Source organism: Onthophagus taurus, chromosome 8 (assembly GCF_036711975.1).
Source record: "Onthophagus taurus isolate NC chromosome 8, IU_Otau_3.0, whole genome shotgun sequence".
Classification (NCBI taxonomy): domain Eukaryota; kingdom Metazoa; phylum Arthropoda; class Insecta; order Coleoptera; family Scarabaeidae; genus Onthophagus; species Onthophagus taurus.
The window spans coordinates 8,208,982-8,230,610 of record NC_091973.1 but is presented as its reverse complement, the minus strand read 5'-3'; the positions used below and the strand labels follow the sequence as shown (position 1 = coordinate 8,230,610).

The 21,629-nt window shown below is 37.7% G+C and overlaps 1 protein-coding gene across 1 annotated transcript; it reads right to left on the bottom strand.

Moving 5' to 3' along the window:
- Window positions 1-2,053: 2,053 nt before the first annotated feature.
- Window positions 2,054-21,197, bottom strand: LOC139431030 (kinesin-like protein KIF3A). Its single transcript, XM_071198597.1, has 14 exons — window positions 20,577-21,197; window positions 20,382-20,521; window positions 10,534-10,675; window positions 10,132-10,481; window positions 9,947-10,070; window positions 9,275-9,897; window positions 9,149-9,223; window positions 9,064-9,099; window positions 2,924-3,067; window positions 2,833-2,865; window positions 2,479-2,768; window positions 2,238-2,425; window positions 2,128-2,186; window positions 2,054-2,075 (listed from the first exon to the last, which is right to left on the bottom strand). Exons 1-14 carry the CDS (start codon window positions 21,195-21,197, stop codon window positions 2,054-2,056), a joined length of 2,847 nt encoding a protein of 948 aa, XP_071054698.1.
- Window positions 21,198-21,629: the final 432 nt, after the last annotated feature.

Here is a 21,629-nt window from a genome sequence, read left to right as displayed (position 1 = left end):
ACCAGATTGAAAATCGAAAGCAATGGGGCGGCCAGAATCGAAGCACAGTCCGTAAAGTCCAGTTCAGTAAAAAGCTCGGTATCCCATCGACTCCAGCAGTAAGTGTATTCTTTTTTATTCTCAACCTCCTCCAAGCTGAAGCTCTCCACTGACAAACAAACACTATGATCGGGGAAATCAGACTCCTCAAAAACAGGATCAGATTGAATATAAACGGACTCAAAATAATCAGCAAAAGCATCCACAATACTTCGACCCGAACAGAACTCCAGGTTTCCATTTGTCATCAGGCCTGGAATGCGAGTACCGCCCTTCCGTGACCGAACATAGGCCCAGAAGCTACTGGGATCAGAAATCAAAGATCGCTCAACATTGTTCATGTACGCATTATATGCATCGGTAATGAGGTGTTTCGATAGACATCTGTAGCTCTTATGCCTTGCGCGCATATTCTCCTTCATGCGAATACAATCCTTTATCTCCTTCGTGAACCAACCAGGCCAACGACGATTCGTAGAATTTCTCACAGTTTTAGGCACTGCTAAATCAAACACATCGTGTAGCTTGTTATAAAGAAGCCGGCATGCATCATCTACCATTCTAATACCATCCAGGTTCGACCAATTCACCTCACCCAACATCCGATACAACAAAGGATAGTCTGCACGCTTAAAGTTATAGGTGGGTAGGCCACGATGCTTAAACATAGAAACCTGGGGAGGATAATCCAGAACCGCTAGAGCGGGATGATGGGAATCCTTAGCAAGCAACGGATCGAGATCGCGAGTGACTGCGCAGCTCATATTGGCAAAGATCAGATCAGGTAAACGATCGTTGGTGTTCACAATTGAATTGTACTGACGAAAATCATTGAAATGTCGGAAATTTGTTAAGGTAGTTTTAAATCTATCATACCAATGGAAGTATAGGAAGGGACATTAAAATCACCAAGAAGAACAACGCATTCATTAGCCAGACAGTCAAACGAATTAAACATGTCAAAAAATAGTTATATATAAAGCAAATACATATATTAATTTCCCACGTACACCCTGAATCTTGACTCCTACCACATCAATTACTGGTACCACTCTGGATAAATCAGAGAGATCAAGCTGGCTTGCTTTTAGGGTGTTCTTAAGACAAATCAAAACGCCACCTCCCCTAGACAGGCCATGCGCAGCAAAATTACGATCCCTCCGAAACGTAATCTAATCATCGGGACAAAATTTAGCGTCAAAAATATCATCGGATAGCCATGTCTCCGACAAGGCGACAACATCAAAACAAGACTCACACAACGAATTCAGAAGAGTAGGTGTCTTCGTACGAATACCTCTGACATTTTGGTAATAACAAGACAAGATATTATAACTGGGTGGTATTTTCAGTTTAAAATATTTTTTACGATTTTCGGGGTGCCATTGGATAGCGTATTCGGAGATCAGGTTCGCCGTTAGCAGTACGCTGCTCCAACTGAAGCTTGAGCTGATTGTAATATTTTATCTGCCTAGGAGTTCGATCGTAACTAATTCTTAAATTTGAGTAAGCAGGAAAGTTATATCAGATTATATCAGATATCTAGGAAACTAAAAAACTTTTACTACAATTTTTTTCATCTATTAGTCATTATTTGTCATGAGGAATAAATCCTCAAGTTTATGCGTATAAGTTGAGAATCACCCTGTAGATATACTGCTTAGGTCTTATATAAATAATTTCCTTCGGAAATTAGAACACTCCAAATAAATTTTTAAATGTTATGAGGGAGTTTTTGCTAAGAAATGCGTTCTACTCAGTCGATGAATATCTAACAATAAGTAGCAGTGTTACTATGTAATTTAAGTTTATAGTTAGTGTGTTGAACTGTACTGATTTTTGTATATGACGAGTGTAAGCCCTGGCATTGACACAATAAAACTTATTCTTATTAATAAACTAAGTAAACTCTTTATTTAAGAAAAATATTAATGGGATTAAATACAAATTAAACTTGAAATAATTTTTTAACAAAACGAAAATGGAAATTTTTTTTCAAAGCATCTTTAGTAATTTAGGAAATTGAGCAACGAGGCCTAAAAAAATAAATTGTTTATATTTAATCGAATTTAAATGAATTCTATTTACTCAGTTTTCCAAAATTCTGGATCTTCAGGTTGAAGGTGCACCATTTTTAATACGCTTTCCTAAAATAAAAAAGAATTATATTATAAAAATAAACCGATTAAATTGCTCACATAATCTTCCATTAACTTCAAGTATCTCGTGTTTAATCTTCTATTTGATGTATGGAGCACATCTAATTCTTTCTGGCGGAATTCTAAAGTGGAGCGAAATTTTTCGACAGCTCCAGAATTGTCGAGGAACTCTAATTCTTGGGAGACCCTCTTGATTATTTGAGCCAATTCACCACAAACTGGGCAATCTATAACAATTTATTGATTTTATTAAGAAATGATTAAAAAGAATTAAAATAACCTTCAGTTGTTTTAGGTGAAGGGGTTTTTTTAGTCCCACCCTCGAATAAATCAGTGCAACTTTGATCTTTTAATTTATGAAATTCGTCATTTAAATCTTTTAATCTACTTTCAACAACTTGTAACTCTGTTTTAATATCGTTGAGCTCTTGCTCTTTTATTCGAGTTATTTTGTTCAATTCGGGATTGCGCTCAATGTAATTGCAAAGATTTCGGTTGAAAAGAACTTCCAATTCAAACACTTTCTTCAAGAGTGTTTTGTTATGTTCCATTACCGATTTAACTCTTCTCCTACAAAAAAAAAATTGTATCAAATTAATCAAACAAAAATAAATGATAAATAAATGATACGTACAAATCACTTAAACATTCTTCTTCAGCACTAACCCTAAAATTATTAAACAAAGTATTAATGAGGCAAAACAATTTTTTATGGGTTAGCTTACGTCTCAAACGTCATTTCTCCACCGCTACTAGTACTGGGAATACTAGGCATGCTAGGGATACTAAGTACGCTGGTAAAGCTTGGCGTCGCGGTGGATTTAATTTCAGCTGATTCATCAAGACCAAGTAGCCGTGGAATAACAATACTATAACACAAAAAATTACTCCCTAAATATTAAGAAATGAGAGAAGGTGATACTCTATGATGTGGACAGAGAGGTGAACGAATTATTGGAGCAGCTGTGGGGTAAAAACACGGAGCAAGGGGTTAGGATGACTTCAAGAACGAAGACAGAATATTGTTCAAGACTGGCAGAAGGGCCCTTTCCCTTCTGCCAGTCTTAGTCCACCCCCCTTTGGGTGGTAAATTATATTATGGAAGTGCCAGGGAGGGTGAGAAAGGAGCTTTCACTTTGACTATTTCATAGACGTGAAGAGCTGCTACAGATACCAGGGTTTCGGGCATCTCCAAAGTTTCTGCAAATCGGAAATGGTATATGGGCATTGTGCGGAAAAGGGCCACTAGTTTAAGAACTGTGGGAATAGGCAGAGAGCGCAATACCAGATAGCGGCGGAGTTGGCTAAAAGAAGTATTAATTATGAGGACATGAGGAGAGGGCAGAAAAGGACTTTATCAAAAAACTAGATGGGGAAGGGGTGAAGCTAGAGAAGAGCGAGGGGTGGAAAATGGTGTTCTGGAATGTAGCGGGGATTACGAATAACGGAGGGCAGTTCTGGGAATATTTAAAGGGATTTGAGGTGATTTGTATGGTGGAGACCTGGCTTCATGAAGGAAGAGAAGTAAGAGAGGAAGAACCCTATAATAAGAATAGCGAGGGGAATTACGGAGGAGGGTAAAACGGAGGGAAGATGGAGGCAGAAGTGAATGGTAAAAAGGCAAATCAAGCTAGAGGGAGAGAAGATGCAGATAGTCACAGTATATAGCAAGGCAATGAAAGAGACAATGAAGCAATGGGAAGATATAACAGAGAAATAAGATTTAATGCAAGAATAGGGGACGAAGGGGGAGATGGGGGACGAGGAAGAGGGGCGACGGTCCACGGATAAGATTCTGAATGGAGGAGGAAGAGAGATGCTGAGGTGAGTAGATATTGAATGAGAATATGGAGGAAGGAGATGAAGGGTGCAAGGGGAGCGTCCGTGATAGATTAGGTGGTAGTGGACCAAGGAATATGGGAGAGGATAGAAACATTTAGGGTTAGGGCATTGGTAGAGTCGGATCACCAGCCTCTAGAAGTGAGCATAAAGGGATCGAGGGGAAGAAGGAACAGAAAGATAATGGAACATGGTGGAAAATACATTAGGATAGATTGGTCGAAAAAGGGAATAGAACATTATAGGGGAAAGTGATTGAGGTGGTTAGAATAAGGAATGCAAAGAGGCCAAGAGAGAAGCTAGAAGGAAAATGAGACAGTGGCAGAGAGGGGAGATAGAGATAGATAGATATATAGAGGCCAGGAGAAAATACAAAGAAGAATGCAAGAAAAAGAGGAGGGAGCTAAAGGAAAGGGAGGCTGAGAAGATTAAGGAGTTGAAAGAGGAAAATGAGATATGGAGATACTTAAAGAGGATGAGAAAGGGAAGAGAGGAAGTCAGCAGAGATATACAAACGACTGAATGGAGAACCTACTTCATGGGATTGTTGGGAGGGGTGGAAGAGAGAAGATTGGGAAAGGGAGAGCGAGGGGTGCAAGGAGCAGACGAGATAACACTGGAAGAAATGGAGGCAGTGTTGAGGGGACTAAAGAGGAGAAGGGCGCCAGGAGATGAGGCCTCCATGATTGGAGGCGACGGACACAGTGAAGAAGAAGCTATGGAAGGTAATAAACGACGTATGGATAGTAGACCGGAGTGAAAAACAGAAAAGTTTCCGAATCGAATCGTAATAGTGCGGAAAACTTGCTACTCATTAAAAGCAACGGCGGGCAAAGTCTTGCATTGAGCCAACTGTTTACCGAGGGGACCACTGAATGACTGAGGCCCTGTGGTTTTACCACCAAGTGCTTCGACAAGATGTGTCAATGTAACTCATTGAAATGCAGGAGGCAAATAGCCCATTGTACTGGTCTCTTTAAACGCTTTTCTATATATTTGATTGCTCCATTTTTCCAACCAGTGTTTGTCGAAGTGCCATCAGACCCAACCACTACTACGTTAGATGTATTTATTTCATTTTATTCAAAATGGTCTAAAATGCAGAATGCTGTGTCTTTTCTACTTTTTGTGGTAGGTACTAAATGACAAAGGTACTTCGAGCCTGGTTCCTTAATTACTGAAATGTGTTCTTCCTTTTGTACACATTGGTATCGTTTGGCACATCGGACCGTTCATTTGCCCCATTATCTCCTCCGATGCGGTAAGTTTTAATCTACATTTTTCTTTCTCTCTTCTAATTTTGCTTTCATCAACGATAAGAGATGTATTACTATCAGTAATAAGACCTAGGTCTTTGAGTACGCTAGAAGTAATAGCAGCTGTTGCTCTGTCAGACACACCAAATCGATCACTTGTCAAAGCAAGCTTTGAAGTTTTTGAACAACCTGATTGAGACGACAAAGAGCGTGCGGACTGAAAGTCGGAATCATACTTATCATTATCAACTTCAAAAGTTATCTCTGATTCAAGATCAATACTACTACAAGACGGTCCAGGCAGAGTGGTCTGATTTAGCGGACGAGCTAAGTCTATCTGTCTCTGCAACCTTAGTGTAAGCTTTTGCCATTCTTTTGTATCCACCGTCCCAATTTTACCTTGCCTGAGGTGTTTCTGAGCGTAAAGAAATCTTATTTCTAATTGAGGTACCTTTTTGTCTTTATGGCAAGTGCAGTTGACTATTACTGGATTGGGACAAATACACTTGTCAAAGCTTTTTTCGCAAACGCAATGTGTTTGAACATTTTTCAATAAAATCCTTGTACTTAATTTGTTTCTTACCTGTGTTTTTGTCCACTAATAGAATTTACTAATAGGATTTCGGGTGGAATCGAAGCCTTGGAATAGATTTACTCAATCTGACAAGCTGCAATGTTTGCCACGTCTGTGAAGCATAATTTCTGTCCAGGACTGGCAGCAGTTTAACATTTTTTTTTTTGGTAATGTATTTTCAGATTATGCTATGTACAAAAAATTTGCTCGATCGGATATCATTTACACCGCCTACGATTTTTCGTATATCTGTTCAAATTCCTAAACTTTGAATGCAATGCGCGAACGGAAGATATTGTCCGATTTCAAAAATTCGATTCGGAAACTTTTCTTTTTTTCACTCCGGTCTAATGGATTTCCGGGGGGCCGGGGTTTCCGGACAGGTGGAGGATGGGGATAATATGCCCACTCTATAAAAAGGGGAGTAAAGGGTGGTGAGCAATTATAGAGGAATCACCCTGTTGGACACAACTTACTGCTGGAGAGGTTGGAAGAAGAAATGGAGAGGGGGTAATTGTTGTCGGAAGGGCAGGCGGGATTCAGGAAGGGAAGAAGGACAATTGACAATATATACATTCTGAAACACCTGGTAGATAGGGAGTTGAATAAGAAGGGAGGAAAACTATATGGATTGTTTGTTGACCTGAAGGCTGCATTCGATAACGTGGATAGGGAGAAGTTGTGGGAGGAAATGAGGAGGAGATGTATCACAGTACAACTGATAGGGAGGGTGAAGAAGATGCACAGGGTGGGCAAATTTGGGTGTTATTATAGGCTATCTGAGAAACTATAAGAGATACGAAAAAAATAGGTGCCATGTCCCGGTCTCTTTTTCCGAGACTAATCTAATTCCGCAAAGACCAAACCTCCATCTTCTTTTGTTTTTAAGTTGTAGCCAAAAAGTCAAATTTATGCGATTTCAAAAAATGCTCATATTTCAGTTTTTTTAAAACTAATAACATTCAATTCGAAAATGGAATTCAGTAACTATGAAAAGTATGATATGTTGGAATGTTTTATTCGCAATAACGACAACGCTGATGCTGCGTGTGAAACATATCTAAATCGCTACCCAGAACGGAAACAACCACATAAGTCAATTTGTAACCGCCTAAAAGGAAATTTAATCAACTATGGATGTCTTTGCGGGATTGGATTAGTCTCGAAAAAAGAGACCGGGACATGGCACCTACTTTTTTCGTATCTCTTATAGTTTCTGAGATAGCCTATAAGAACACCCAAATTTGCCCACCCTGTACAGGGAGACGATGGCCAAGGTTAAAGTGGGGGAAGAGTTAAGTGAAGTATTCTGGACGACAAAGGGATTGAGACAGGGGTGCCCGCTTAGTCCCACACTATTTGCAATGTATACGGCGGACTTGGAAAAGAAACTTGTGAAGGGGCAAATGGGTGGGGTGGTGGTAGGAGGAACAAAGGTGCACGCCTTGGTGTGTGCGGACAATGTGGTGGTCGTGGCTAGAGAGGCGGTAGAGATGAAGGAGATGATGAGGTCCCTGGAAAGATATTTTAAGGCATTTTAAAACGTCGAGAAAACAAAGATAATGAAGTTCTGCAAAGGGGGAGAAGAAAGAAGGAGGAAAGAGGGCGATGGCAAAAAGAGCGAACAGGATGAAGATTTGGGGATGGTGGGAAAGAGCTTTTGGGAGGGACGTGGGAAAAAGAAAGGTTGTGTTTGATGGCTTGGTAAGGAGCACAATGATGTAGGGCGCAGAATTATGGGGATGGAGAGAACAAATTTTGCTGGAGGATATACAAACACGGTATTGGAGATGTGTACTAGGGTTGGCAAGGGAGACTTCAGGGTATGTAGTGAGGGATGCAGTAAGGGTGGAGGCTGGGGAAGTATGAGGAAATGATAGAAGCAAGACCGCATTGCAGGATCCTGGGAGAGTGCTGGAGGGAAATTAATGCTGATCTATGGGCAAAGAAGATTGGGAGACGCTGGAACACAGGCTGAGAGGATGTAGTGAGCTAAGGCAGGAGGCAATGGACAAGAAGCAGATTTTGGGAGAAAGGGGCGAGAGCAAAAGATGGATGAGGGAGGTGATGGGGGCAAGGAGGCGAAGGTGTGGAATGGGGGGAGGAGGGTAGAGAAGCTATAGCTATATATATACAGGGTGACATAGAAAAAAGTACATTGCATAGTGCCACACAATAGAGGACACTAAAATAAGAAGAAAAGTTCCTATGAACTATTCATTCACTATTGGAACGTGACTTTTTTCCTCGTGTACAATTTTGCGAATGGTTTCAAAACCAAAGACAAACCTTATTTCATCAATTTTGTTTACTGACGAAGCTGGTTTTAGTCGTGATGGTATTCTGAACCTACATAACATGCACCATCGGAGTGATGAAAATCCTCATCAAACTGTAATTCGAAGTCACCAATATGGGTTTTCTATTAATGTGTGGGCAGGTATAATTGACAATTACTTAATTGGCCCATTTCGATTGCCCAATCGATTGACAGGTGCACTGTATCGAAATTTCTTGGAGAATGATTTAAACACATTATTAGAGGATGTCCCATTGGCCATTATTGGAAGAATGTATTACATGCATGATGGGGCGCCAGCTCACTCTTCTCGAGTGGCAAAAGAATATTTGGACAGGAGATTTGGAAATACGTGGATTGGTCGAGGGGGGCCTGTACCCTGGCCAGCTCGTAGTCCCGACCTTAATCCCCTCCATTTTTCATTTTGGGGATTTATGAAAAATGAAGTTTATGCTGTAGAAATACATAATGAAGAACAATTATGGAATCGGCAGATAGATTTCGTAATAACCCAGGAATATTTCAAAGATGCCGTCAATCATTAAGAAGAAGAATTTAAAAATGTATTGAAGTACAAGGGCAACAATTTGAACATCTTCTAAAAACTTAATGTTTTGTTTTAATTAATCATATTTTTCATCATACCATTAAAATTTAATTGTAGAAGTATTTATCATTGTTTTTGCAAATAAACAAAAAAGAAATTTAAATTCAACACCCCGTATCTTTTAACCGTAGGCTTTGCGGACCCATGTTCATAGGAACTTTTTTTTCTTATTTTAGTGTCCTCTATTATGTGGCACTATGCAATGTACTTTTCTATGTCACCCTGTATATATATATTAGAATGTATTATATTAGGAAAGGGAAATTGTAGATATAAAAAAAATCACTCACCACTCAGTAGTTTGCAGGGAAATTTCAGCACTTAAACTAAATTAAAAAAAAATTAAAAATTATCAAAAACATAAAAACAAATTACCTTTTCTCTGTTTGCAACCCAACATCTACGAACACTTTCTCATTTCCAACACAAACGCTCGAAACTAATTTAGCCCTAAAACAAAAATTTATTAAAATTTCTTTTTCGAATTTATTAAAATCTTACTTTGAGTCTCCTTGTTCAATTGCAACTTGTACTTGCTTATCACTATGCAAGAAAGCGCTATAAACGCGTTCTTCCACCCCTGTTTTTTCGGAAATCCTTTTGAGGAGCTCCTCTTCGCGACGTTTATGTTTAACGTCCATATCTTCGATGATAAAATCTTGGTCTACTATTTTCTGTCTTAAAGTACTCGCTTCAGATTGTAACAAATTCACGTTGGACTCTGAAGCTGCTAATTTTTCTTGTGTTTCAGTCGGTGATGTATATTTATTGATTAATTCGCGAATTTCTTGAATTTTCTCCTCAAGATTTTGCTTGTTTTGTTGCAAAGCGAAGAATTCTGCATCTTTATTTCTGATGTCTACAAGAAGTAATTCGTATTGATTACGAATGTCTCCAGGAATTGGTTTGTTTCGATTCTCTAACTCTGTTTTGGTTAATTCCAAGCGCATAATAATATCAGCCGTTTTATTTTTAAGGGTTAATTCTTTCTCCTCCATCTCGGCGATTTGATCGAGAATACTTTGATTTTGTGCGGATATATTTTCGATGTCGCTTACTTGTTCTGCATAAGCAGAGTCATATATCGCCAGTAATCGACCGATTTGAATTTTTAATTTTTTAGACTAAAATATAAGATTTAAAAAATTTTATTTAAATTTAATTCGAAAATACCTGAATTTTTGCTTTAAAAGATTTTTTTAAACTTGAATAATCTTGGCTGATATCAGTAACTTCAGGTGTAGCATCAACGTCGCTATCATCGTCAGTGCTTAACATTTCCAACTCAAATTTGGGGCTAAAATTGATTTAATTTTTGTTTATATAAATTTAATTTATTAATAATTTAATTTATTTACTTAATTTTAGTTACGTAGTCAGCAACACTTAATTCTTCCCAAAAATGTTCTGGATTTGGCGAAATGAATTCGTTGCCAACCTCAGTTGATAAATAAAAATAAATCATTATAAAAGGCAATTTAATTTTTTTCTCAACATTATCAACCTCAAAGGCTCGATTTGCCGTCAAAACATTAACAATCTGCACTTCAATGGTAGAAAAATCAATATGATATTTCTTCGAGAGTAAGTTATCAAAATTGTATGATCGTTTTACATTTCTTTTCGCAGGTTTAGTAATTACCAATTTTAATAATTTGATTCTATCTTTTAGCAAATCGCTTGCCTGCTTTATTAATCCTACAGTATCCTATAAAACACAAAACCATAAAAATTTACCAAAGCGTTCATTTTGAACTTACCAAAACGTCAGAATTTCTTTTAACTTCTTTAAGATCGTGTACATGAACCTTAATTTCTTCTAAAACTTGGCGAAGAACGTTATTATTTCCTATGATGTTAATCGTTGGCATATTTTGAAGTTTTCCAACTTTTTGTGCAAAGCTATTAAATGAAATTAATTATTAAACTGTAGGGGGAAGTCCCATAACGCCGGACGGCATATAGTATCGGACACTCGTAATATTTAGGCAAGTCGTAACGTGTTCATTCAAAAAGGGGTTTTGTCCAAAGAAATGAGTTTAAGAAGCGGTCCAACATTCCCAAAAGTACTCTACATGATAAGACGTCGTTATTGAATCGGGGACAAGAAGTGACATTGCAACCAAAGATGGGTAAAAAATTCCGTTGGTGAAAAAGGAATTTCTGAAGTTAGGCAAAGGCGGATGCAGTAAGGGTGGAGGCTGGGGAAGTATGAGGAAATGATAGAAGCAAGACCGCATTGCAGGATCTTGGGAGAGTGTTGGAGGGAAATGAAGGCTGATCTATGGGCAAAGAGGATTGGGAGACACTGGAACATAGGCTGAGAGGGTGTAGTGAGCTAAGGGAGAAGGCAATGGACAAGAAGCAGATTTTGGGAGAAAGGAGCGAGGGCAAAAGATGGCAAAGAAGTGACATTGCAACCAAACATGGGTAAAAGATTTGTCCAATAGATGCCGCTGGTGAAAAAGGAATTTCTGAAGTTAGGCAAAGGCATCCAGATATATCGCTGAGAACACCTGGCGACTCAGGAGCATGATGCGAGCCGTAGGGTTTAACACACCACAAGTAGATCTTTTTTATGATAACTTGGAAAAACTGATGACACAATACAAATTTCAACCTTCCAATAGTTATAACTGTGATGATAACTGGAGTGAGCTGCGTGCATAAACATCAAAAAGTTCTTGCTCCGAAGGCTGTACGTCAAGTAGGAAAGCTTACTTCTGCTGAAAGGGGATGATTGCAGCTATTGTATCCATAAGACACTGGCGGTCATCAATTTTTGCCGAGAAAACAACATTTATTTGATAAGCATACCACCACACACCAATCATAAACTACAACCACGAGACAGAACATTCATGAAGCCATTTAAGACTACCTACAACTAACGATGCGATATGTGGATCAAAAGTGTGGATAAAAGATTGGGAAAAAGGTTTAAAGCAATAGGCGTGAAGGGGAAACAAACCAAAAGCATAAAAGTCAAAAAGTTCTTGCTCCGAAGGCTGTACGTCAAGTAGGAAAGCTTACTTCTGCTGAAAGGGGCAAAAATGTAACAGTTTTGTTTTGCATGAGTGTTAACGGCCACTCCATTTTTGTATTTCCTAGGCAAAGGATGAATGATCGGCTCATGATTAATGCTCCAGCCGAAAGTGTAGGCCCAGCTAAAAGGCTGGATGAATAGTGATTTTTTCCTACAATGATTGCAGCTATTCGCGAAACATTCACACCCGACGAAAGAGAGCCCTGTACTGGTGCTGTTGGACGGCTATTGTAGCCATAAGACACTGGCGGTCATCAATTTTTGCCGAGAAAACAACATTTATTTCATAAGCATACCACCACACACCAATCATAAACTACGACCACGAGACAGAACATTCATGAAGCCATTTAAGACTACCTACAACTAACGATGCGATATGTGGATCAGAGCAAATTCTGGATCTCGGATAACCGACTACGATATTCAATGAAGCGTTCACAAAGGTAACTCGAGTAGATATTGCGATCTCTGGGTTCAAATGTACAGGAATTCATCCATTCGACAGACATATATTTTTTGACCTGGATTATTTGCCTGCAGACGTGACCAATATTCCACTAGAAGAGCCAGGAACGTCCTCAAACGCAACAGTTGCACCGGGGAAGTTTCCGTGTATTCCACTGATTTGGTCTTTGCTGGTAGCTCATCAACTTTCTACGATGCAGAATTGTCTAACAATTTGGTGTCAGAATAAATCAAAGACACTCCTAAAAGATCTACCCAGGAACCAACAATCAGCAGTCCCAAGTCATCAACGAGGTTTGATCCAAATAATGTCCAGATTGTCCATAATTTATGCTTCCAAAAAACGGTAAGCGGCTTGGAGGAGAAAATGTGAAAAAAGTGAAATTCTAACATCATCACCTTACAAAATTGCCGTTGAAGAAAAAGAGAATGAAAAGAACGTTAAAGACAAAAAGAAAAGATTGGGAAAAAGGTTTAAGCAGCAATAGGCGAGAAGGGGAAACAAACCAAAAGAATAAAAGTCAAAGGAAAAAGTGGAAAAGCAAAGAAGATGATGACACAATACAAATTTCAACCTTCCAATATTTATAACTGCGATGATACCTTGAGTGAGCTGCGTGCATAAACATCAAAAAGTTCTTGCTCCGAAGGCTGTACGTCAAGTACGAAAGCTTACTTGTGCTGAAAGGGGCAAAAATATAACAGTTTTGTTTTGCATGAGTGTTAACGGCCACTTCATACCGCCATTTTTGTATTTCCTAGGCAAAGGATGAATGATCGGCTCATGATTAATGCTCCAGCCGAAAGTGTAGGCGTGGCCCAGCTAAAAGGCTGGATGAATAGAGATTTTTTTCTACAATGATTGATGATGAAAGAGAGCCTTGTACTGGTCCTGTTGGACGGCCATTGTAGCCATAAGACACTGACGGTTATCAATTTTTGCCGAGAAAACAACATTTATTTGATAAGCATACCACCACACACCAGCCATAAACTACAACCACTAGACAGAACATTCATGAAGCCATTTAAGACTACCTACAACCAACGATGCGAGATGTGGATCAGAGCAAATTCTGGATCTCGGATAACCGTCTACGATATTCAATGAAGCGTTCACAAAAGTAGCTCGAGTAGATATTGCGATCTCTGAGTTCAAATGTACAGGAATTGAACCATTCGACAGACATATATTTTTTGACCTGGATTATTTGCCGGCAGACGTGACCAATATTCCACTAGAAGAGCCAGGAACGTCCTCAAACGCACCAGGTTGCACCGGGGAAGTTTCCGTGTATTCCACTGATTTGGCCTTTGCTGGTAACTCATCAACTTTCTACGATGCAGAATTGTCTAACAATTTGGTGTCAGAAGAAATCAAAGATACTCCTAAAAGATCTACCCACGAACCAACAATCAGCAGTCCCAAGCCATCAACGAGCTTTGATCCAAATAATGTTCAGATTGTCCATAACTTATCCCCACTGCCCCATGCTTCCAAAAAACGGTCAGCGGCTTAGAGGAAAAAATGTGAAAAAAGGGAAATTCTAACATCATCACCTTACAAAATTGCCGTTGAAGAAAAACAGAATGAAAAGAACGTTAAAGACAAAAAGAAAAGATTGGGAAAAAGGTTTAAAGCAATAGGCGTGAAGGGGAAACAAACCAAAAGCATAAAAGTCAAAAAGTTCTTGCTCCGAAGGCTGTACGTCAAGTAGGAAAGCTTCCTTCTGCTGAAAGGGGCAAAAATATAACAGTTTTGTTTTGCATGAGTGTTAACGGCCACTCCATTTTTGTATTTCCTAGGCAAAGGATGAATGATCGGCTCATGATTAATGCTCCAACCGATAGTGTAGGCGTGGCCCAGCTAAAAGGCTGAATGAATAGTGATTTTTTCCTACAATGATTGCAGCTATTCGCGAAACATTCACATCCGACGAAAGAGAGCCCTGTACTGGTCCTGTTGGACGGCCATTGTAGCCATAAGACACTGGCGGTCATCAATTTTTGCCGAGAAAACAACATTTATTTGATAAGCATACCACCACACACCAGCCATAAACTACAACCACGAGACAGAACATTCATGAAGCCATTTGAGACTACCTACAATCAACGATGCGAGATGTGGATCAGAGCAAATTCTGGATCTCGGATAACCGTTTACGATATTCAATGAAGCGTTCACAAAAGTAGCTCGAGTAGATATTGCGATCTCTGGGGTCAAATGTACAGGAATTCATCCATTCGACAGACATATATTTTTTGACCTGGATTATTTGCCGGCAGACATGGCCAATACTCCACTAGAAGAGCCAGGAACGTCCTCAAACGCACCAGGTTGCACCGGGGAAGTTTCCGTGTATTCCACTGATTTGGCATTTGCTGGTAACTCATCAACTTTCTACGATGCAAAATTGTCTAACAATTTGGTGTCAGAAGAAATCAATGACACTCCTAAAAGATTTTCCCACGAACCAACAATCAGCAGTCCCAAGCCATCAACGAGCTTTGATCCTAATAATGTCCAGATTGTCCATAATTTATGCTTCTAAAAAACGGTAAGCGGCTTGGAGGTGAAAATGTAAAAAAGTGAAATTCCAACATCGTCACCTTACAAAATTGCCGTTGAAGAAAAAGAGAATGAAAAGAACGTTAAAGACAAACAGAAAAGATTGGGAAAAAGGTTTAAGCAGCAATAGGCGAGAAGGGGAAACAAACCAAAGGAATAAAAGTCAAAGGAAAAAGTGGAAATGCAAAGAAGGAACCGTTAACTGAAGTATCTGACATTGGAAGAACTATTTGCGTAGTGTGCTCAGAGGACCACAACGAAGACTGGATACAGTGCTCCAGCTGTAGAGGCTGGGCTCATGAAGAATGTGCAGACATCCTTGAGTGTTCAGAGAGCTATATATGCGATAGATGCAGAAAAAAACTTTCTTTACGTAGTTAATTCATAAATAAACTTACATTTGTCGAAGTAGTTTTTATTTTATTTTCTAAAAACCTTAGGTGTCCGCCACTAGGGGACTTCCCCCTACCGAATAAAATGAATACCGATAAATTAGAGGAATGACACACTGACTCAGGCTTTCCACAGAGCATGTCCTGAGAGAACAGTGGAAGAGAAAGGAAGGGCAACACCATGGTGGATTCCCTATCTCCATTCACTGAAGGTCACCTGCTCATCAATAAAGCAAATAATCAAAAAGCAAAACTAACTCTACTGAATTCTGACTGGACTGTGTTTAAATTAAAACACAACAGTCAGAATTTAAACGACTAGTACGAAGAAGCCACAAGTCTGGAGAGGGTTTTGCGAGGAGGTAATAAAATAATAATAAATATAAGGAGGTTTTGCTAAAAAAGAATGATGGCAGTTTTGCCAAGTATTCAGAAGAATCATTGAACAATCGTTGTACAGAACGAGTTGGCATCTTTCCTGCTCTGCTTCAATGGAGCTTAGAAGATATGAAAATACACTTCATGAGGATTTTTAAAGCTTGTTTAGTTGAATGAGGAACCTTTATACCAAAGAATGGAAAAAAGGATCCTAAAACCTTTCGATCCATTAGTCTTTCATCTTTTCTTTTAAAGAGACTTGAAAGATCTAAGTATTTGCATCAGTATGCTTACATCAAAGGTATATCTATGGATACGGTCCTACACATGATGGTGGGCGCACTGAGCAAGCACTAGATCTGGAAGAGTGCCATTGGTCATTATGTTAAGCAGAGCTGTTTAGGCTAAAGCGAAAAGTCACACAATACAGAGAGCTATGGTTAAAGAATGCCCTAACAATTTTCTTTGTTATAGAATGCAGCAGGCGTTTAAACTTATTGAACGGTGGTATGAAGAGCACACTCTCTCTGGAAATCCTAAAAGACTAAAATTGTTCTGAGATCACCACCTCATTACTGTAATAATCCATTAACCTTTGCTCCAAAAGTGTAATATCTTGGTGTTATTTTGGAGAAAGGACTGATTGTGAGTTAGAAATCACACATTAATTACAAAAAGCAACAACCCAACCCCTAAATATTTTTATCAGAAAAGTGGTCGTGATGGCGTTGTTCCGATTGCAAATGGGAAAAGTCCGGAGCGAACTCTGGAGTGAGGCTGTTCATAAACAATACCTCCTTGAAGCTCTCACAAACTACATCACACCTACTTTCTTAAGCAACGCACACTTTGGAACTGAACCGATACTCCAGAGCAACATAAGCACGGATAAAACGCTGACCATCTACATTGAAGAATCAAAGAAGGCTGGAGGCTCTAAAGCGTTTTAATACAGCATCACAGCTGATCAACTTCATCTCAAATCGAGTTTTTTGCGATAGATGGGATGAGACTGCAGTAGGTGCCTTAGTAGGTTTAGGGCAAATGTAGGTCCATGATGAACCTAAGTATTGCTCCAAGAACTTGTTGCTTTATGTCACTTACCGGAAGGAGAAGCGAAGCTCAAAGAGTAAAAGCGACTACAAAGACAAGCGAAATTTGCAGAACAGCGACTAGACGGAGAAGCGATGCTCACGGAGCAACAGTAACCGAAAGGAGAAACGTAGTTCAAATTAAAAAAGTTAGAGATGTAACAGGAATTAGAAATAGTAAGTAGCATTTGTTTTCACTTGAGGTTTTGTGGTCTCATTGAAATAGTTTTATTAACAAATAAACAACCATTTGCTATTATTTTGTAAGTTGGATCACTTTAATCTAGAGATTCCATTAATGTTAAAAAAGTTACAAAAATTTATTGGTGTTGATTAAAATCATTTTAATCTATTAGAAATATCTCGAGAATACTCAATGACGACGATTTAATTTAATGTTTCGATGTTTTTTTAAAGTGTTCAAACTTTGCAAAAAAATTACTAAATGTATTGATGTGTGTCAAAATGTTTCTAATATATAAGAAATACTTCCAGGATACTATACAACTACAAAATTAGCCAAAACAAATTAATTGGGATCTTCCCCAGAAGTTTCAAAATCATATTCCGATATAAAAACAACACTTTTGTGGATCTTAATAATTATTAACGGTATCAAAAAATGTTTCAAACAATTTTTGTTTAGAATAAAATTAGAAATAATTCTTATTAATATGCTTTTTAAAATTTTCGATAATTCACGCTGTATATCGATTTAATCCATCTAATATAAAATAAGGATGTTAAATTCTTTCAATTTACATTTCAATGTCAACGAATCGTAATTCCAGTAAATCTTCAGTCTCGTACTCCAAGAACCACATTCCTGTCACCAAGGAATTGTCAGAATGAAATCCTTGTCTAGAAGGTACTGTTTGGGAAAACATTGATAAAAACATTGAAGCCCTAGCCAGGTCTTGTCAAGCCTGTGTGAACGTAAAAAGAAATCTGAATAAGGTTCCATTACATAAATAGGATATATCAGAAGATATTTGGCAACATGTACATATGGACTACGCTGGACCATTTCAAGGGTACAAGTTTTTCATAATGGTCGGTGCAAAATCAAAATAGCCAGAAATTCAGAAGAGCGTTACCACATGTACTTGTATCTGATGATGCAACCATTTTTAAGTCACAAGAATTTACAGATTTTTGTGCTAGAAATGGAATAAAACAGAACTTTATAGCTAAGTTGAAAGATGTTGCAATGCTAAAAAAATATCTAAAAACAGGATACCATGAAAAACTTTATGATATTCTCTTACGTTACAGAGCTACACCGTTAAATGAAAATGAAAAAACCCCTGCAGAATTATACATGAAAAGAAAACTTAGAACGAGACTTGATCTCCTTCGGCAACAGGTATCAGTTCACAACAATGCAAAACTACCTGAAATAAGTAAACATCTGCGCCTGCGAGAGGGAGTACTTTCACGAAATTACGTGATTTTGACTAAAACGGAAAAGGAAAATAGGTACACTTACCTTGATTTGCAGTGCAACTAAATTTCCAGATGCAATATCATTACAAGTAGCTTACTCAGAATCATTAGTAAAAGGATTATTGAGCATATTTTCTAGAGTTACTTTTTCTTCAGAGATACAAACAGATTTGGGGAGAGTGGTTGTTAGCAACCTAACTATAGAATTTTTGAAACAAAGTGGTATTAAAATAATCCACAGCTCAACATACCATCCTAAGTCAAATGTAGTAGGGAGATTTCATGGAGTGTTTAAAAGAATACTCAGAGCTTTGAGTTATGAACATGGAAAAGAGTGGGACATTGATCAAGCATGCAGCACATGATTTCAGTCCTATGGAGTTATGTTATGGAAGGCAAATTAGATCTCCATTAAGTATGTTGAAAGACTTATGGAATGGTAAAGATACTAACGAACCAGTAGTTAGTTATGTATTGAAATTACTTGAACGATTGAAAAACATGCAAGAAATTGTAGAAATTACAAATGCAATGGGAAGGTGCAAAGAAAGTAGTAAGAAAAATATCATACTTGAAGAACTAACTGGAAGAAGAAAGCAAACCCTTGTAAATGTAAATTGAAATCTTATGTAAAACCTGAAATAGTTGCCAAATTGAATTGGAAAAGAAAGAGGAAAAAACTTTACTGGATACAGAAGTTTTACAACAATCAAAATGAATTGGAAAATTTACAGAAGAGCAAAGGAGGGATTTGGAGAATCTAATTGGAAATTTTTTTGGGTTATTTTCAATTCGGCCTGGAAGAAGCAACTTGCTTCAACATGATATTGCTTTGAAAGAAGAAAGGATTATCAGAACCAAACCATATTCACAATCTCCGAGAGTATGAGAAATTATACACGAAAAAATAGATAAAATGCTTAACTTAGGCGTAATTAAACCAAGCTCAGCAATAGATTACCGAGCTTTACACGCCATTTCCATACCTCAACAACACTCAGAACCTCACATAGAAGCTTGTGTGGAATGGTGCAGTAACGCAAAATATTTAAGTCTGATAGATGTTGTACGAACTTATTGGCAAATTGGAATGACTGAGCGTGGAAGTAAATATGCAGCTTTTATAATGCATCGAGGAGTATTTGAACCAGTAACTTTGCCATTCATTCTTTTCAAAGATTAATGGATAAAATTCTGGAAGGTCATAACGAATTTGCCGAACCTTATTTGGATGATATAGCAGTGAAACATTTGGATAAGGCAGGTCTTACAATAAAGGCAAAAAAATGTGAGTGGGGAAAAGCTCAAGTTATTTATCTGGGACATAAAATAGGACAAGGTTATAGAACTCCATCTGAAGCAAAAGTAGCTACAATAAAAGAATTTCGACGACCGGTAACAAAAAAAAAATTAGAATCTTTTTAGGGATAACCAAATAATAAAAATGGAAGTATCTTCCTCATCTTGACTATCTGGGAGTTCTAGTTTAATTTACTGTCTAGTATTACCCCTAGGTATTTGACTTTTGTTTTGATCTTATAATTCTGCCTGCAATGGAAGGTGGTCTCAATTTTAGCTAACTTTTCCGAGTGAAAGGAACTATTTCTACTTTGTTTGGATTAAGTTGAGCCTATTAGTTCTGCACCAAGTGCTGGTATGTAGTAGGGCTTTCTGCATTAATTGGATTGTCTACCAAGTACCATAGGAGAGGTGAAAGCACTCTCCCTTAGGGGCATCCAGCAAGTGCCTTAATAGTTAATGACTAACTTTGCTTAACAATCGCCAAGTTCAAAGCGATTGTTAAGAATTTCTGGGTTATTTCAAGGATTTAAATGATTGTCTAAAATTTCGAAACGTTTCTGAAAGATTGCTCAATTTCGTTTTAACCACAACCTGATTGTTAAGTATTTACAGGATTTGCAACGAATCACATTCTGATTTTGAAGTATTTTTTATGGATCGACACCTTAAAATATAAAAATTACTTACTTCAAGGTAAAATAGGTATTTTCTACTGAAGTCTTCAAAAAGGTGACGATGTAAGCCGTTTTTGCGTTTCCACCTATTGTATTCCGAAAGAGCATAGCTAGCATAGAATCATTGTAGTTTACGGGATTTTTCTCAATTTTTTTCTCAATGATCGAGTTAAATGTTGATAAATGCCTAAGAAAATTTTAAAATGTTTGCAAGCTAAATCGAAGACTTAGAATCTTACTTGTCAGCAAAATCGCGATCAACAAATCGTGGGGTATCAGCTGGGCGTTTGACACGTTCACATCCTCCTAAAGTAACCAAATTTAAATGTGCTGTAGGAGTCATAGTGTCCTTTCCATGCTTGATTTCGTGCTCAATAATCTAAATTAAAAAAGTTTCATACATAACCTCTAAATATGTTAAACGTTGGTCTTACCAAGCGAAATACTATGTTGCAATGATTAATCATGAGGTTGCAATTTTCAACATAATAGTCCCTGTTCATTAAACCAAGGTCAAATAGGTCAAAAGCTTGTTTTTTTGATGTAATTACAGTTTCTCTGGCAGCTATTGTAATTTCTCCACTTGGAAGGTTGGTGACTTGTACACATTTTCCAAGATATTTCAACAAGTCGTAAATTTTGTTGTTGTAAACCATGAAAAAAGCACATCTGATTAAATAGTTACTAGATTTCCTTTCTTTTGTGGCCAAATTGAACACTTCTTCGATGCTACGCAAAATCATTCCTGGATCTTGCATCTTTTCTTCCATGGTGAAGAATTTTCCACTTAACGTGGGTCCATACGCAAAAATCGTGCTGTTGTATCCTTCAAACGTAGAACTGATCATTGGGGCCACGACCGAATCAAAAACTTGCTTATTTGTAGAATCTGAGTCGAATGCAAAATCAAAATTCATCGGGAAACCATCTTGTATTGTTGTGGTTAACGGTTTGATGGATTTTCCTTCGATTATCCAAGCGTTGCTTCTATTTCCAAAATTTTTTTTACGCGGAGGTGCTGCTCTAATTGCAACTCGTACGAAGTCACTAGACATCATAATATCAATCTTTTTAGCACAAACTTGAAGAGAACAACAACCACGTACAGAGTCGTAAAAGAAACTGAACCGCGCTCCGCGCTTGTGATTGGTTCTTTTAAAAAAACATTTTGTAACGTATTCGTAGTTGACGTTTTAAAATAAATCAATTTTATTCGCTTTTAGTTTTTTAATATAAATGAGTTTTTTGTTTAATTAAAGTGTTATGTATAAAATAGAACAATAATTTTTAATTAATATGATATAAAAGAAATTTTATTAAGGTTGATAATTTGTGTGAAACGCCACGAGATGGCGTTCGAATCAAAACGTAAAATGTTTGTGTAAAATAAATGTTTTTATTAATAAAAGTAATTTATGAATTTAATTATAAATATTAATTAATACAATCTTATCGAACATTAATTCAGCTTATTTTTAGCTTATTTC